This window comes from Phalacrocorax aristotelis, chromosome 3 (genome assembly GCF_949628215.1).
Source record: "Phalacrocorax aristotelis chromosome 3, bGulAri2.1, whole genome shotgun sequence".
NCBI classification, from domain to species: Eukaryota; Metazoa; Chordata; class Aves; order Suliformes; family Phalacrocoracidae; genus Phalacrocorax; species Phalacrocorax aristotelis.
Window position 1 is genome coordinate 35771224 of NC_134278.1, and position 19559 is coordinate 35790782.

At 40.4% G+C, this 19559-nt stretch overlaps 1 protein-coding gene across 1 annotated transcript in view; it reads right to left on the reverse strand.

The window, feature by feature from the left end:
• Positions 1-1602: 1602 nt before the first annotated feature.
• Positions 1603-19559, reverse strand: part of IMPG1 (interphotoreceptor matrix proteoglycan 1) — a 64326-nt gene continuing 46369 nt past the window's right edge. Inside the window, exons 14-19 of the mRNA XM_075087125.1 lie at positions 9450-10021; positions 8448-8667; positions 4418-4628; positions 2293-2469; positions 2014-2195; positions 1603-1683 (exon numbers count right to left, since the gene is read on the reverse strand). Of these exons, the coding sequence (XP_074943226.1) occupies positions 1652-1683; positions 2014-2195; positions 2293-2469; positions 4418-4628; positions 8448-8667; positions 9450-10021 (1394 nt within the window). The 3' untranslated portion in view covers positions 1603-1651. The remainder of the gene's footprint in view (positions 1684-2013; positions 2196-2292; positions 2470-4417; positions 4629-8447; positions 8668-9449; positions 10022-19559) is intronic.

Consider the following 19559-nt stretch of genomic DNA (forward strand, 5'->3'; position numbering starts at 1 on the left):
TTAGGAAGGAATTGAAGGGGTTTTTAGCTTCTGCTGGAATTTTATGCTTATTTTCATATACATCTTTATAAATACAGAGCTGTACTTACTGTAAATAGTATGTCCTAAAAAGCTGTCGCTGCTGTCATTACGCATGGCAAAGCAGAATTTAAAGACTGGAGTTTTCAATTTGGCCTAAGGGCTCTAGATAGCCACCTCCTCCCGAAAATCCAATTAAAGTGCCATATTCTCTTTTAAACATCCGAGCCCCAAAGGAGCTTTCCAGATTGTGATACGGAAGCGATGCTCTTAGTTCCAGCTAACGAAAGCTGTGTTCTGCACACATTTTTCTTCCTCTATCGTCTTTTATTGAGTCATTAAAAAATGTGTTCAACATATGGGCTCTGATGTAAACACTCATTTTGAACTTAAGTAATGGTGAAAAATGGCCAAAACCACCTCATCTTTTTTTTTTAAAACCCATTTCTATTTTGCAGTTGCCTCACTTCTCGCTAAATTAATTTCCTTAACTAGATCTTGAGAAGAACTTTGTCGATATACTTTTCACAATTCAATTAGAGTCTAGAATGACACAGGCCTGGTTTTCTCCCACAGATGTGCCATTTTATTCCTTTCATGAATTATTTAATGCTTTTGTAAGTAGTAATTTCGAGTTGTTCAGCTGGTATGAAAGTTTATTGGTCTGCAATTACCCACAGACACATTTCTTTTAAGAAGGGTGTAAAATACTAATTGCAAGCGTCTGTGTGCAGAATTGGCAAAGCCAATTCATTCTCGAGCTTTTCCAAACTGCTGCTCCCTGCTGACTTGTCGCTCTCTGTCGCCGCGTTCCAGCCCCCCACTTGTCAGCTCAGTCTGTAACTGTCATCTTGAGTACTTGAAGAAACAGGCCTGGGCAGGGATCCTCTGATGAAGGTCAGTGAAGAGAGAGCTTTCTCTATGGGATCGTTACTTGTTCCTGTGTTTATGTAACAACGTACTGGCTCAAGCCAAAGGTAGATGCAGCCGGGGATCCTGCGTCCCACAGTACGTGCCTGGTGCCAGGGCAATCCTCTACTGGTGTTTCCCTCAATAATAATGGGTACCGACAGCTGCAGTGAAACCTTTTTGTTCCTAACTGGGCTGTGATTCAGAAGAATGAAAACGGCAAAGTAAAAGCTTTTTGTCTACCTTTCAAGAGAGCATCCTCTGATACATCAGAATTAAGAAACAGCCTGGCAATTGTCGAGAGTTTTTTGACCCTGCTTTTCTCCTTTCTTTCATTTCCCCCACTGCCCCCTACAGATACAAGAGGTTTCATGTTGCAAAACTTGACATGATAGGAGCAGTATTCTGCTCAAATTACAATTTCTTCTTGTTCAAACTCTGTGTAGCTTGAACAGGCACATTTTATAGATGGTCTGTGTTGCTTCTTCATTTTGATATTCCTTCTCCCTTCGTGTCTTTCAGTGACTGCCCCGTTAGCAAACGAGTGTACGGAATGGAACTTTGTTGCGTAAATGCACTTTTGTGTGGAATTAGTACAAAGAGGCTTCCTGGTAACATCGACAAACAGGAAACTCAACAGACTTGTAAAGCTCTTGAAAATAGTCACAAACCTTGGTTTTGTCTGGCTGATGCTGGAAATGAAGGATTTTGGAGACTTAACTTGTCAGTCTTGGCTTTGTAAACTGGTCTGGTGACCTACAGCAGTTAAAAAAAAAAAAAAAAAAAAAAAAAGAAAAGAAACACTAATTATTTCACTATATCACGGAAAGCGCTCGGGCAGAATGGACCACCAAAGCCATGCAAGAGAGCTGTAAGAAAAGCAGTTCTACAGTCCTGTTATGAAACCTACCCAGCAACAGGTGTGGAAAGCAAATAAACAAATTAGTCTTTTTAGTTCTGAAATTGCCAAGCAAGAGATCAGGGTCAAATGTGGTTTAGCTGTAGAGTTAACGCATGAAGATGGACATGTTATTTGAGGTAGGGTTATTTGTTTAGGGGTCAGAGAAGTATTTCCATGCATTTTACCTCCACGGTGAATTGTGTTTTCAAGTTCATGTAATGCTTCGTGATCAATGGTCTCTGAGGAACTGACACGAGCACTTACACTACAAGCCGTATGACAAAAGCTAGTTACGGGCTCATCGTGTTCAAAAGCAGGATTAATCCTTACAGCGTTTTCTGAATTGCAGCTGTTGAGAGTAGAACTTCTACAATGCAGAACATTTTTGTTTAGGTAAGATTTAAAATTGCAAAAGAAAAAAGGAATATTTCAAAATGTGAAGAAAAAGATGGTGAGCAGCTTACTGCAAGTTAGAGTTTCTTTTGCTTTTTCTTCTTAACTTAATAATTAAAATGATGAAAAGAAAAACAAGGCTTAGTAAGCCAAGAATGAGAGATTTGAAAATGAAGGGTTGTGTGGGTTCTGGAGCAAATTTTGCACAGCGCTGTCCTGGGTAAAGCTCGTGTCTACGTACAGGGCATCTGAAATAGGGAGAGGAAGAGAAAAATACACAGAACTTGAAGGCAGAAAAATACGGAGTACGTCAAATGAAAACAAAGGAAAATCTGCAATTAAATATAAACACAGTATTCCCAGTGCCCTTCATTGTGATGTGTCTGTATGAAATAACGTGATTGATAATAGAGGAAAGAAAATACTCTTCGATTCATTAGAGTGAGTGTTAAACAAAAAGACACCGATACATTCTTTGCCAACCTACAAATTCTAAGGAAGTCGTGCATTTGGAACATCTCTGACAAATTTCTAGCCCCACAGATGAAGTTGAAATAACGTTTGTGGTTTAGAACCTTACAAGTTCAGGTGTGGTTTGGAGGAATGTCTGAACACATCTTTGAAGCCCATGCGCTGTTTATTGGTGATTTTAATCTGAGTAGTGAGGTCTGAAATTAGAGCTTTACTACAAATAGCTCCCTTCAAAGCAAGGGAGAAGGTTGCCGTATTTTATGGGAGAACACAGGGGTTCCAGTTAGTGGAAAAACTAGCGTGGTTCTGAGTCAACTCACAAGCAAAACAAGTGCTTAACTAAAACAAGTGGTAGCCTATAATTTTCCTTCTGCAGACTCTACAAGTTTGCACAAGCTGGCAGCCTGAGACTGGTGGTAAATTTGTAACTGGCTGTAATCCACACAAAGGTTCATTTATTACTTTTAATACTTTCTATCATTCCAAATGATGGTTCGGTTATCGCTGCACATCAGGTCAGGGCTTTTCTGAAGTGGAAGGGTGTTATCTTCCACAGTGCATTGGTCTTGGAGTAGTAGGCTGCACCCTCTGCTACTTAAGTTTTGAAGAGGACCTCCTTATCTCACAGGCTCATTTCTAGTATGAAATAGTGCAGCTGCACTACTGCGACTCCTCTAGTCAGAAATTTAGCAGTAACTGTGGCGAATTCAGTATAATCTTCTATTATCTCTGTGACACCCACTGCAGGAAATGAATTATGGCAGTTATGTTGTTACAGTGAAATTATCACATGAATAATTTGCTCAGTAGTCTTATTTTTCAACATTAATCCTAAATACACTAAAAGCTGTATCGTTAATCCAGTGAAGTCAGAAGTCAGAAGTCAGAAGGTGATCCCTGAGGTCCCTTCCAACCTGTGATTCTGTAATAAACAAGTGCAAGAATTGTAACTTCTTTCTTGCTTATACATGTGGCTGGTCAACTACCATGTGCCTGTCTCTGCCAGCGCTTCACATAATGCTTTGGACACTCTAGTCTTACAGTGAGATAAAGCCTGATGGTCTTTTAAATGAGAATTAATATGTCAAGTACCGTGGTAGTTCTCAATATTGGCTTAACGTGGTTTCATGTAAAAATTGTTACGGAATGTGTTTGCAGTCATGTGGAGCTGCTAATCTTCAAGTTTTTCCCAGAAAGCCCTGAAAGCAGCCTCAGCTTTCACGTGCTTAATTGGGTGGTCTGGAATCAGAACAGTGCTCATAGGCATGGTTGTAAGAACATAGGTTTCCTTTTTAATACAACTTAGAAAAAAAATCCTTAAAATCTCTTAATTTCTTAAATACTATTGTGTAGTCGATAGCAAAAAATGTGGATGTGTTATTTCATTTTTCCAAGATGTATTTGGAAATCCGAAAAGAATGCATGGTTTCGTACTTGTCACCTCTGCTGACGATGCTGAACTGGTAATAAATTTCTAAAGCATTTCTAAAATAACTAGATCGTGATGTTCTGTGTGTACTGACACACAGAAATTGATTTATCCATAGTGAGATTATTCATACTGAAGCAGCATATTGCAATGTAGCTTAAAGTGTATGAATATTGAAGTCTTGTCTTATTAGCATAGTTTATGCTGTTAAAAAATATATACTCGCCCTGCTTGTCCATGCAATAGACATGTCAGGGGTCCATTAACAGGATTCACATTAAGCACCATGTATTTACCTGCAGACGGCTCCTCTTCCTGGAACTAACTCACATTTCCCACCGTTGACACAAAGGTGGGGTTCCAGCTCACACAGGCTCCGACAGGGTAATCCGTCTTGGCTTGCATACCCAGGTTTACAAAGGCAGTCAGCCTCTTTTGTCCACTCGTTCGTTATGCATTCGGAAAACTGGTCACACGCCATGAATTTGCATGGGTCTGCCCGATCAGCTGTAAAGGATGGGTAAATCATTAATTGATGCATCACCCCAAAGTAACTTGGCAGGATTTGCGGCAGCTAGAGAAAACAATTCACATTTATTGACCTGCTACTTGTGCATGTTAATAGGGGGATGTAGTCTAGCATAAAAGGGCATACATCCTTCTTTATGTAGATGACCCAGCAAGCATGCGAGCTTGTATTTACCTGTACCTTCGTTTAGCCCATCACTGCAATTTCATTTTCATCTCACTGACAAGGATTTTCACATTTGGATATTTTTATCCTTTTTTTTTTTTTTTTTTTAATCTAAATACTAGGGTTATACACACGGGTACTATGCGACAGCTTTGCATATGTGTAAGAAATAATTTCAACTGTAATCATCTTAAACACATAATTCAGGACATATTAAGGGGAGGGAAATAGATTACTGAACACTGCACAATGCCTTGAGGACTGCAGCGTAGAAATACTGGCGCTGTCTACGCAAGATATGTGCTTGCAGAGCTTTTGTGAAAGTGATGTGTTAGCATTGGGAAAACTTGCTTTTTAAATTTTTTTAAATATTAGTAAGGGATGCCTCTGTGAGGTTAAGTGAAAATGAGTTGTCTGATGTTCATAGGAAGGTCCAAATCAGAAACAGCTTAAAATCCTAACTTCACCTGTCACACAAGTCTCTTTCTCCTTTCCCATTCTCTGCTTCTTACTGGAAATGAAAAAAAGACCCAGAAGGAGTCATTTTAACCCTGTGCTCAGCCCAGCTGTGTGCTGGCGGCATGATGAGGACGACAGCTGCATCCACCAATCTGGTCCCACAGAGGTGGTTTCCTGCGTACTTGGGGTAAAGCCCTCAGAAGGCAAAAGATGAGAAGCAGACCGGGGGGGTACAAATTCTGTTCCTGCCAGCAAACAGTTTCAATAAGATGTGTGGATCCAGAAAGATGGGGGTGTGCGGGGAGTGTACAAAGACAAGAAAGGAGGGCACAGAGAAGGACATGAGAGCAGACACACAGCGAAGAGCTGGGCTACACAGGACACCAGGTCCTGTTCAGAGGATGTTTGCACCCGTAGTCTTAGCTGTAGAGAGGAACTGGGTCTCTGGTCTGGTCTATAGAAATCAAAATCACTTAATACATCAGTGTAGAAGAAAACTGGCCTTTTTTTAGTTATGTGGGCTTAAAATTTCTTAAGAAGAAAAATCTGCACTTTAGAAAGAAGTTTCATACTGGATATTGCAGCTAGCGCCTGTAGGTATAATCTGGGCTGAGAATTTTCTTCTGGAGCCTTTTCATGGCCCTTGATGCTCTGGAGTACTAATTTCAATGAAAAATGAGCATCACATTCTTTATAGTAGTACTGGAAATCTCAGGCACACACCAGGGTGTGCTTAACTGGTAGAAATTAATCCAGCAGAGCTGTCTGCTTTTAACCCCTCTATAATTCCATGGCTAGTTTCTTTTTTTTTTTTTTTTAATTTAAGACTAGCGAGTTTTAGCCTGCTCGATTTCCCTTTGCTGTATGCAACGTGCATGTTAATTTGGGATCGACTTTGCTCCTGGACTGTAAACATATGTATGTGTGAACTCTAACAACAAGGCATCAAAGTAATGCAATAAATTACAAGGGTAACTTTAGTGTCAGGCAAACGCATGCTTATAGGTAGAAAACCCCTATATATATTCCAAGTGCTTTGCTCTGGTCGTTGATACTACTGAAGAGGAATTACAAATTTTAGTCTCTAATGAAAGAAAAACAGCTGGTAAATCAAAAGGCGATATTAGTTCTTACAGATTCTTTTTCTTATCCTGCACAGAATTGCACTCCAAGCAAAACCAGAACAGTTCTGAAGCAAAAACTGTTAATGAAAGGGTTTGTATGGTTGAGTAATTGATTAAAGCATTAACAGCTGCATTAGCTGCATGTCTCCTGTAGGTCTCTCCCCAGTTTTGATAGTCACTGTTTACCTTCATACTACTGGAAATAAAGGTTGATACTGGTGGTAGGAGTCACAGGCCCTGCCTAAGCATTGCCTGGGGTTGTGTGCTACAGCCCTGCTGCTTCCAGAAGCTGAAAGGTCTCAGCGCGTTTCTATTTGACAAGTAGAGTTTGGCATTTCACTTTTAGAGGGTAATTTTTTTGGTGAACATGTTTCATTTTCCGTAATAAAGTGTTGGGCTACATTCCTGCTATACTTTATCATCTTTTCTGTGTTTTCACTTTGTTTAGATTACAAAAAAAAAAAGAAAATAAAAAGGATGCAGGTATTTTTAAAAGCCTGCTGTGTTATTTGTTATGGTATTATTTATGATCAGTGCAGTCAGCTCTTTGCAGCTGCTGAGTCTTAATACATATTTTAGACTGTCAGCTCCAATCGGGGTTTCAGTGTGGTATAACATTATTACCACTAGATGGCTCTTACTTTCACAGTAAATAGGAATTTGCTTAAATTACCGTAATCTACTCAACAGGTTGGGTCTTTTTTTCTGAAGTGAAAAGACAGTAGGGCTTTGAAACATCTGTGTGGGAATCTACTGGCTCCCTAAATGTAACTTCTTCTATTTTGACATTTTACTACTGCTCATAAGCCTTGAAAGCATAGCTCTTTCAGCAAACTCATTCTGAATTTTCTTGAATTAATGTTGAAATACCATGTCAGTAAAGCAGCTGATGAAGATGAAAGATTTTAAAATTTTTCTGTATTTGCTTTTTAGCAACGTTTTAATTAAAATTTTTATTTAATGAAAACTTACTACTAAAGCAGAGGGCATGTGGTAGCCCAAAGTTCATTCTTGCTAGTGAACTCATTTCTTACTTTATTCAGCAAAACTTCAGTTCATCGTGGCAGTTTTTGAAAGTTTAAATAACTGTGATTCTGTTAACTTTACCACACACTACCTATTCTCTTAGTGGCCACAAGGAGTCACATAAAAAGAAAACAGATTAGAAACTGCCTCCATGAATTGTAAATGGATTTTTTCTGTTGTTGCTGCTGTTCTGGAGTTGCCAGAATTCTGTCCATAAAAAGACAGCCTAACCAAAGCTGCTAAAGGCATCTGCATGCTAAGGTTTTGGTATTGTTCTTCTCTGTGCTGGTGAAACTGAATTCAGCCCTGAAATAACTACCAGAACCTGAAAATAGATCCAGGCTTCCATTTAATAAAATATATAGTTTTTTGAAAGCTTTAAGCTTCTGACATTGCAGTAGTGTCCAGATAAGTTGTAACTGTCTTTCTACTGCAAAGACAACAGGCTTATTAGAAAGGTATTAAATCTGGAGGGATTCTGGAATTACAAACCTATGGAGTGCTACATATAGTAATGCTTTGGTCAGTGAGTATCTGTAGAATCCAATTATTCCTAGAAATGATCTCCTCCTGTCTTGAACTCTGTAGCCCTTTAAAAATAGATTTAATGATGCTCTGAACTGTGGTTTGCTTGAAACATTGCAAAAATCGTCGGGAATTATGTTTGTATGCTCAGATGCAAGACTTGCCTAAGTCACTCCTGTAAACTGCACACGAGCATTCTTTATACCTGCCTTCGCCCAGCGCTTATTCTAGAGAGTTTTTAGTTCCCTACATTTGGCTCTGAAAAGCAGTTGGTGTGCATGCACAAACCAACACCTCCACCCAGCATTTCATTAGAGTATGAAAATAAGTCTGCAGACAATTTGCAACATCTTGGATTTTCTTATTACTCCTGATCACTGGGAGGCTATTGCTACTGTCGTTATTTCCAAAACGTTAATACTTCTGAAGCTGTATCAATCTGGAAAAGATTATCTGCTTGGTTTTGGTTTCGCACATACATTATTAGTTCAATCTTACCAGGCTCAATATCCAGGGAATAGCTGTCAATCTCCAAATTGAGGTGTTGGGCTGCAGCATCACAGAAATCTTCCAAAACGCAGTGTACTGCTTCCGTGATATTGTACGGCACTGTCCTGGCAAATTTCATTTTGCTATTCACGATCACACTTCCGTTCCTGAAGTTAAGTATTTCCAGTTGCTTGAAGCCTGTAAGGTTGGACTGAAGGTATGGAAGTAGCTGCAAAACAGAAATTTGCCTTTATTTTAACTTACTGTCAATGTCTGCCTGCTATTAACTTCTTATAGTCACTTTTCATTATTGAGTACATGCACCACACACTTATTTCTCTAAATTTAATACAATTGTTAAACTCCACCACCAAATTTACTGTTCAGTTTAGCACTATCTTCTGGATTTTCGCATCTTTCTCAATAATGCATTGCGACGGATGGGCAGCAATTTCCCCTGTAATGAAATGCACGGCAATTGGGGAGTTTATTCATCTGGAAGAGAAAAAAAAATCACCTCGCTCAAAAGCCAACTTTAATTATTTTCAAATGTTCAATCCAGGCAGGTTAGGGCATAGCATAATAGGCATGTTACTGAGCTGACCTGCTGCCCTATTGTACCCGTAGAGAAAATCCATATCTAATCACATTCGTCCTGCTAATCTATGATATATTTTAAAAGGCCTATTTTTAAATCCAGCATGTAGACATAAGCCTTAGATTTAATCAGCCCTGCTGTACTGTTGACATGAATCTAAGAAAAAGCCAAATAAATTACATGTCAGGCATATATCTGGAGTCTCTTGAACAAGCAAAAACTTTCATTACTGACTTCATAAAGTCTTTCTTCGTACCCTGAGAGCATCCCAGGCTTATTGGTCCTTTAAAAATACAGCTTATCAGACTGAATTGTGGTAGGGTCTGATATTGTTAAAATATTGAGCTCTTCAGTGTATTTCTTTAAACTGTGCCCAACTATTACATACGTTGTTCAAGTTGATATTCACCCACCAATTGCATGAACTGTTGTTCTAGTGCTTTGTATTCTGGCGAGCTCCTGTTGAAGAGGTCATCAGAAAAGTGCATGTTGGTTACCCTCAGGCTGAAGAAAACCACTAGCTCCTTGCCTTTCGCTGCAGTTGTCATGGAGCTGGTGGTTACATACTTCAGCGTAGGAGCTGGGGTGGCTTCTGCAGGCTCAGTTGTCAGCACTGAGATATAACCGCTGCCATGCTCTGCTTCGTCCAGTGCCTCTGTGCTCATCACACCGACGTAATCTAACTCGCCAGCAATATCCTTCACTCCTGTCCCGGTGCCATCGGGGGGAACGCTCTCTGGTGTGGGTACCGAGGAGTCTGGTACTTCGAGAGACTGTTCGATGACCTGAGAGTGGCTGTAGGATGGGCTGGTTGCTGCAGGCAGTGGTGCTGTTTGGGCTGATGGTAGCATGTCTGTAATAACATCTTCAAGCTGCACGGTAGAGAGATCACTTGAACCAATAAAGAAAGGCAATGTTTTGTAACTGCTGGTTGTAACTAAAATGTCATCGCCTGATGATTCCGGTTCATCCATGAACTTAACTGCTGCAGAAAAACAGGGGAAAAACAAATAGCTATTTTGAAAAGCAAGCATAACAAACATCAAGCATGGAAATAGCAGGTGTATTGTATTTCCACTGAAGCATTTTTAAAAACAAGATTTAACACTATGTAAACATGAAAATGTTATTTCCATCACCAAGGAAGGACTACTGGAGTAAAACACCTCATCCACATGTTTGAGTGATGAGATTTCTGTGGGTGCTGTGTTTAAATAATAATTATACTTGGTAAATATTTCCCAAGCCAATCCAAACCGCGTTCTTGTTTTGAAGGTACGTAATCACACTGTCAGTTTATATTGACTGAAGGAGTAGATTGCAGCTTTGAGCTGTCTGCTCAGATCAGTTGCATGCCAGAGTCATTCTGTTCCCCTCTGCAAGAGGTCAAAGCTTTGATTTGCTAGTATTCATAAAATGTGGTTAAGAAAAACAGTACAGCCTCTTCAGATGCAAACTGTGTCAATTTACCTAAAGGACAATAGCACCAGTGAAAACAACTTCAAACCTTAAGAAACCATCTGCTGCACCTGAAGTAGCCATCTGATCCAGATGCTGAACTTCTATAAGGTCCCCACTGGGGCTTGGCGTGGATCTAGGATGTGTGATAGCTGTGGCTGAAGTCCAGATCTACAGCACGATGACTGAGACTCTTTGAATTCGGCTTGCAGCTACCCAGCCACAATGAATTGGCAGAAACAACAGCTTCCAAGCAGCAGCCATCTACCCAAGATGGCAACTTTGTCCTTTTCCAGTGATACACATATGTGGGCTCTTCACACAGGACTTTTAGCAGCCCCCTACAGGCAAAATAACTTATCAGCTGATAGGAAAGAAGTTTTTTTCCGGTTGATGAACTCTTCCATTTTGTATGTACTAATTTCTTCCCAGTGGCCAATGAAAGCACTAGGGCAGAGCAAACTTCTGCATTAGGAATAACCCCACTGAAGGAGGTGGCAACGATCCTGTCCATGGCATAAGAGTTGCCCGTGGATGTTCTTTGTGTCCCTTTGCATTTCTTTGCTTCTAAATGAATGAGGTCCAATCATCTGCTTATTGTATTGCTGTTTCCAGGAACAAATGTATATTTTAAACAAAGAAAAGCTTAATACGAGATAGCTCTCTGTTTTCCTGACACTGTTAATTTAACAGCACATACTAGCGCTTTGATTCCTCCCTGCAGATACAGTGCCTTGGTGGCATAATGTGGATTTTTTTCTATATAGCCATATATAGCCCCATTCTGCTGAGCTGACTGCATTTCTCAAATCAGCAAAGAATTGCTCTAAGGCACTCTGTGTGGTTTTACTAGAATTAGATGCTTGAAAAAATTTTTCTCCCATATGGTTACCACTTGGTATAAACTTATGTTAAGAGCTGCTACATATATATTTTTTCTCCTTTATCATTTGTTTCATTATGTATGTTGCAGTATATGTATGGTGGTGTAAAAAGATAAAACACATGTTAATGAAATAATATAAAATAATAAATAGTATAATATAGGAACATATACAAAATTAATATATGTAAACAATAAATAGTATTAATAGATACTTTGCCATCTGGACGGACCTGGACAAGCTTGAGAAGTGGGTCTCATGAGGTTCAACAAGGTCAAGTGCAAGGTCTTACACCTGGGCCAGGGCAACCCCCAGTATCTATATAGGCTGGGGGATGAAGCGGTTTAGAGCAGCCTTGCAGAGAGAAACTTGGGGATACCGGTGGATGAAAAGCTGGACATGAGCCGACAATGTGCACTCACAGCCCAGAAGGCCAGCTGTATCCTGAGCTGTGTTGAAGCGTGGCCAGCAGGCTGAGGGAGGTGATTCTGCCCCTCTACTGCGCTCTGGTGAGACCCCACCTGCAGCATTGTGTCCAGCTCTGGAGCCCTCAGCACAGGAAAGACATGGACCTGTTGGAGCGGGTCCAGAGAAGGGCCACAAAAATGATCAGGGGGCTGGAGCAGCTCCCCTATGAAGACAGGCTGAGAGAGTTGGGGTTGTTCAGCCTGGAGAAGAAAAGGCTCCGGGGAGACCTTATTGCAGTCTTTCAGTACTTAAAGGGAGCTTATAAGAAAGATGGGGACAGACTTTTTAGTAGGGCCTGCTGTGACAGGACAAGGGGCAATGGTTTTAAACTAAAAGAGGGCAGATTCAGAGTAGATGTAAGGAACAAATTTTTTACTATAAGGGTAGTGAAACGATGGCACAGGTTACCCCAAGAGGTGGTAGATGCCCCATCCCTGGAAACATTCAGTTTGGACAGGTCTCTGAGCAACCTGATCTAGTTAAAGATGTCCCCGCTCATTGCGGGGGGAGGGTTTGACTAGACAACCTTTAAGGGTCCCTTCCAACCTAAACTATTCTATGATTCTATGAACAGTAATAAAATAACTAAAACATAATAGACTGAGCAGTGGTTAAACTATTGGAGTAGGTTGTAAAAGAGCTAGATTTACTTTTTGGTTCCTCTTCTAACTCCTCAGGACTCTTGAGAACATGCCTTTGTGGTGTATTGGTCTCACTTCTAGAAGGCATTTAAAAATGAGATGCATCCTCAAAACTGGTCATCTTTGTTCCCTTTTTAGTCAATAGAGAGACATTTATCTCACATTAAAAAAACCCACCCAAACATATGCTGGATCTTCTGAAATGTCTGTATCTTTCTGTTAACTTCAGAATATACACAACAAATTTATGTAAGATGCCTGATTTTCCCCGTCGTTAGAAGTTAAAGTCCCCTCTAATTTCTGTTATCTAAATCAATCTCTGCAACTCCTTGTATCATTTTTGAGGTTCACTGATTTCTCTGGGGTGCCCAAGTATTAGAGTGATAAGGACTATTGCAGTTTTTTGAAAAAGGGAAACAACTTTCCGTTGTGGTGTAGTTTGGTACTACCAGCAGGGCGGTGTGGTTCTGGCTCTGGTGAAAGGTCAGTGAGTTTTACTCTGGAATACCAGTAACATGGTGTTACTGGAGTGTTCCTCCTCTCAGGAGAGGAAACTTAGAAACTCTCAGTTCTAAGGTTTTCCATTTGTTGCAAGTGTTTTGTGTGCCTTGGCTAAGGCAAGAACTAGGGGGTCTTTGTCTGTTCTGCGGGTAGTGAACTTCTAGAAACAATTTCCCCAAATAACCTGGATATTCTGAAGCAGAACTCCTCAGATAAACGAGCCTGGAAGGATCATTACTGCATGTGCTTCTGTTTATGCAGTTACTAGTAAATAATCAGTACTACATCAGTAGCTATTGCAAATGTTGTTCCGTTACCAATAACCCCATCTGAAAGCACAATGTATTTTAGGACTGTTTTTAACAGGTATTGAGTAACAGAAACTAACATTGTGTTTCGGTAAGGTGCTGGGGAATATCAGGAATATCTTGCTAGAGCAAAGTTCATCACCGCAGCAGCACATGTTCTCATAACTACACACAAAAAAGCGTTCTAGAAACAAGACGGGGACTACTCTGACAGGGTAGTCAGGGAAAGGACACTCCCACATTTGCTGCTTTCTGGATGTGCAAAATATTGCAAGTTGTAAGGCAAATGCCTGCAAGCTGCTCCCCCTCTTTTGAAGACCAGGTTATTAGCTACTGTTACATTTTCTTGCAGGATTCCCCTGTTATCTTGCAGCAGAAAGCAGAGCAGTCAGCCAAGATGCTTCTTCCAAACACTTCCCAAACTGGCCTGGACAGCTGCTGCTGATGGACATTTTGTTATGCTTCGGCACACGGGAACAAATCAGTATGAGCTGGGTGCTGCCACGGTTTTCCAGAGATCAGGTTTTAGGGGAGGCAACTGTAAAGCAGTGGCATGCCACAGGGGGAGCCTATTTTGCCCTAAACACTAGCTGGCTGATGGTAAATTACTAAAGATCACTCATCTCTGTCAGTATTTACTACCCCTTTCCCATATTGGACAAGGCAAATTTTAATGGTTAATTTTGTTGCCTTCATCTGCATGCGTGAAAACATTTTTGTCCAAGTGCCTCATTTTAACTGGCAGAATATTTGGAAGCCAGAATGATTTAGTTGATAAAAAATATCACTTGATAAGAGACATATATTTCACCTATTTTGGGTTTCATATTTACGTTTGGGTTCTAATCCCATATTTATCGGCAGTGAAACACTGAAATCAATGGAACCAACCTGGTAGCATAAAACCTGAGCAAGTGAGGTCAGGATGTTTGGATTTGCCCCGAGGATCAGGAGCGCCCAGTCCTATGGCCCTTAGGGGAAAAGCATTCTGCCAGGTTATGAAATAGTTCCTTACCTTTCACAAGATGAGCTCCTCCCACCTCCCTCCCAGATCCCGTGTCTGCTCATGACTGAAGTGCACAAAATAACAAGCGAGCTTAAAGTGCAGGTGATTGTGGAAAAGACTCTGAAGTACACTGCTAATATGCTAACATGAAGCATCTGTGTTGGACGGGATCCAGAAAAACCCTAAGTGCTGCATTCTCCTTTACTGCGAGGCCAGACTGCGGTGATCTGGAAGCACAACAGGACTACAAAGTGAGTGCAGCAAATTGCCCTTTAAACTAGCGCAGGTGTGCAGTCTCCTTTTATTTGTTGTGATGTGTAATTTGCACTACTGAAAGTATAACACAAGAGCTACAGTCCTAGTGCCTCTAGTCCTAGAGAGTAGCCAAAAATTAATAGCAAAGCGCGCTGTGGACCCTGGGGTTGTGCAAGCCGCATGGTACACCAAACGCTGCACCACAGCTTGATGCCCTAATACTTCATTGAGAACTTGAGGTGCTTTTCTCTTGCCATGGCCTCGTGTTTCTTGTGTAATCAAGGATATGGACAGATTAGGAAAACAAAGCCTAGTGATGTTCTCTGTTTACAAAGCTCTTGCTGTTACTTGTTACGCTGATAAGGAGTGAGAGTCACTTGTTAGCTAAGGGAACTCAGGGCAGATTTCTTAGCATTAGTGCTTGGGGCATTAATGCAGGATGATCTACTGATAGGATGAACCTCCAGCTCCACAGATCAACCTTCTCTCAGCATGACAACATACACCTGAACATGTGATCGTGATGGCATTTCTTAGGTAGATTACATTTTAGAAAGAGGTAACTAGAGGAGAAAGAAGTACTGAAATGGCTTTGAAATTGCAGCAAGATTAAAGCAGAATAACCATATATATATTATACATTTGGCATATAGCTCTGTGTGTGTATATATAATCTATACATAGATTATAGAGGTCTTCTGGCATCCTTTTATTACAAGCAAAGTAACTTAAAAGGCCTTGAGGGCGCATCAAGATGATCCCTATACATGTATCACTTGTTTTCATAAGATGCCAATTCTTATCAGTCACTGTCTCTCCAGCTGAGTTAGACAGTGGCTGACCACAGACATAGTGTTAGTCCCTTGCAATGTGAAAGCGAAGGGATTCACCTAAAAGGCTGCTGAGCACTTGGTGGAGCAAAACACCAGGGGTTACTGACCCCTTCTCTTGGTTGCACTTTGTCTAATGTGTGTCACACTCCTGCTGCAAGGCTTCCCTACACAAGTGACATATTCCAGTCAGCAGCAAACTGATTTGCAACTGGTTTTGCTGAACCATTCCATGTCTACATGAGACTTTGATAAAAATCAGTCCAAAGGAGTTAAAAAATATGGATAAAACAAAGAAGATCTAGACATTGGGAGTGAAAGAAACTCCTTTGCATAATGGTATTCAGTCTGGATATAAGAAAGAATTTTTTTTACAATGAGGGTGGTGAAACACTGGCACAGGTTGCCCGAGAGGTGGTAGATGCCCCATCCCTGGAAACATTCAAGGTCAGGCTGGACCTGGCTCTGAGCAACCTGATCTAGCTGAAGATGTGTCTGCTCACCACAGGGGGCTTGGACTAGACGGCCTTTAATGTTCCTTCCAACTCAAACTGTTCTATGTTTCTATGATTCTATATGCACATATATATACATATTTAATTTTGAAACTGAACACAAAATACACTTAAACTGGTTCATTGTAAAGCAATTATTTGTAAAACTTCACCCAGTTTGCCTTGTAGATTAGTTTTTTACAGTAGAGGGCTAAAGAAAACACAGGCAATTATTTTTTTGAAACCTCTAAAAGTACAAACACTGAATATTTAGGCATTCTTCACCTCAGCATATTTCATTTCAGCATACAGTTTGGTCTACAACATTATCATTCAGGTGTAGGGAACCACAGAAAGCACAAAATAAGATGCTGAAATCAAATATATCCCCAGAGTAACCATATGCAATATTAAACAATGGCACGGAATTAAAAATGGCTGTCAGCAATAAAAAATCTCAGCTCTAACTCTCAGCCACCACTTACCGTCCCACAAAGACGTTCACGGAACTCTCCAGATGTTTTTTTGTATTACATGGACAAGGCAGGACAATATTGTACTGAGGAGAGTTTTATATCTAAAATTAAACTGTTGTTGGCAGAGATGTGTAAATGCTAAATTAAGAGGCAATTTCCTGGGTGCATTGCTATATTAAATCTTTGTAAAAAGAGTGCTGCATGCAGGCATTTATTCCCAGCTGAGGAGTAAAATACATAGGTTTGACTTATCAGAAAAAATCAGCTGCCATTTTAACAACTTTATTTTAGGTATCTAATTAGTTGGTCTTCTTATATTTTTTAAAGTGAGGAAAACCCTCCTAATTGACCATGAATAAGGAATTATTGTTTGGGAAAGGTCAAATTGTCATGAGACATTTTTCTAGTGGGTTTGCATTAGTAAGCAGGCCCAGAAGGTTATACATTAAGAGGTCCTGACATTTCATTTCATTCATGAGCTTAATAAGCACTGGCATTTCCTATTGGCAATAGACAAATTTTCCAAGTCCACTGACAGATATTGTTCTGTATATGAAAGTTACAGTATTACAATGTATATATTTGTACACACGTTGGCTGAAGAAAATAACTAACAAAGGAAAAATTGTGCAATTAAAAGATTGGTCCGTAATGCAGGATAAGAATCTCCTGATGGGCAACTCTGCTGGTATAAATACCAGATGAACTGGTACAGCAAACAGCTGGATTCAAATTTACATATTTTTTGGTGCCTGAAATGCCACAAAATCCCTGGATGCAGGACTGTTGCGTACAAACAGATAAAGTGCAGATTTTGTGTTTGAGGTCTTTCATTTTTAACTAAGGCACAAGTAATATGAGGATCAAAAGAATTAAGAGAAGAGGGACATTAACCTAACGTGTCACAGCAAATAATTACTGATTAAATTTGTCTTTTTAACTGTAAAGCCAAGCCAGAAAAGCCAGAATGATCTATGGCTGTCGTTCTGTTTGTCTAGATGAACTCTCCAGAAGCCAGGTTCAGTGTCCACTGAAACCAACAGAACTCCTTCTCCTCTGACTCCAGTGAATCTCAGTTCACTGGGAGTGAACCCCATCTCTTCTCCATCTCCAGTTCTAAAAATTCTTTCTCTCTTGACTTTTTTTCTCAGCATCCTCACTGAAACTTTTTGAGTAATCTAATTTTTCACAGAACAGTCTGATAGCTGCAGCTCTAGCTCTGCTACTATGTGGTGCTCTGTTTAACCTATATAAGAAGCCTTCAGTTTATTCTGAAAATTTTCATACCTTGCAGCTGTGCTTCATAATCATGCTTTTACCACCAAAGATGCAAATAAATGTCATTCTGACATGATGTCACAAGAGGAGTATTTTCTAGCCTAATAAAATACTAATTAGTAATGATAAGCTCATAATAATGTTATCCTCAGAACAATTCAGTTCTACATGACACTCTGAAAACTAAGAGGGTAATACCATATTTGCAAAATCAAGACCTGAAAGCTAAAATACTGCGGAATTCAGGGTGTTGAGCACTACAGCTTACTAACCTTTCCTATGTCCATTATGAAAGCATCTTCTAAAGGTGCTGCTTTAGCTGGGCTCCACACACTGGCATCAAGGCCCACCTTCTGTTGACAACTGGACAGCCAGCTGAACATGAGCCAGCAGTGTGCTCAGGCAGCCAAGAAGGCCAATGGCATCCTGGCTTGTATCAGGAACAGTGTGGCCAGCAGGAGCAGGGAAGCAATCGTGGCCCTGTACTCGGCACTGGTGAGGCCGCACCTCGAGTACTGTGTGCAGTTTTGGGCCCCTCACTACAAGAAGGACATTGAGGTGCTGGAGCATGTCCAGAGAAGGGCAATGAAGCTGGTGAAGGGTCTAGAGAGCAAGTCTTATGAGGAGCGGCTGAGGGAACTGGGGGTGTTTAGCCTGGAGAAGGGGAGGCTGAGGGGAGACCTTATCGCTCTCTATACAACTACCTGAAAGGAGGTTGTAGCGAGGTGGGGGTCCGCCTCTTCTCCCAAGTAACAAGTGATAGGACGAGAGGAAATGGCCTCAAGCTGCACCAGGGGAAGTTTAGGTTGGATATTAGGAAAAACACCTTTACTGAAAGGGTTGTCAGGCATCGGAACAGGCTGCCCAGGGAGGTGGTTGAGTCTCCAGCCCTGGAGGTATTTAGAAGAAGGGTAGATGTGGTGCTTGAGGATATGGTTTAGTGGTGGACTTGGCAGTGATAGGTTAACATTGGACTCGATGATCTTAAGGGTCTTTTCCAACCTTAACTATTCTATGATTCAATGAACCCTGTTTTACTGACTTTCATGCTTAGCTGAGTAATTTGACCAGGACAACACTGTGTTTGATTTGGGAAGTTTGCTCCCAAACAGAGTTATGACATCACCCTCATCTGACTTCGGCTCTTTACCATGATTCCTTTTTACGGAGGTGAGTAGTATTATTTAGTTCTGCAATGACTGAAGAAATAAAAAAAGCCAAAGAATTATTCACTTGTTCCTCAAAGATGTGTAAAGATTTAAAGTAAATCATTAAGATCAAAGCAAAGCCCTGACTACTTTTAGTTCCCTGCAACTTTTCCCTCAGTGCAGCTAATTCTGCCTGAGAGAAGCAGAATGACGCAGCTCACAACAGCCTGAGTGCCCATAAACTCTTCACTGATGTAAGTTACTAATTTACTTGAGACAACACTGATGGTCTTACTCAACCCACACAAAGTTTTCAGTACAAAGAAAGAATTCCCTTTATGGAATGTCTGAGGGTTAATATTTTTGTTGATCCCTCTCTCCTTGGGAAATGCAAGCTCCCTTAACCTTCATGGAAGTCAGTCAGTAGCAGAAGGGAGTCACAGCTGCCTTTAGCAATTTCCTGTTTGGTCACTGTTCCTGTAAGAGCCCTCTGAAAGATCAGTTTCTTGTGCGATTACAAATTCATTTTTCCTTTGATTATCATTTTCACACGCATTGGCCAATGCATGGCTGAAAAATAGTAATTCAGCTTGCCATTTTCTGTTTTATTAAGGACTTTATTTACTTCATTAACTATCTGCTAATAGTTTTCTCATTAAAGCTATTTGCATGTTTTTTGAATGAGCCAATTTCTTTAAAGCTTTGAAATAATGCAATAAATATATTCAATATATAATTTTTATTACTTTTTCAGCTTCAAAGTAGTAATTTAAATA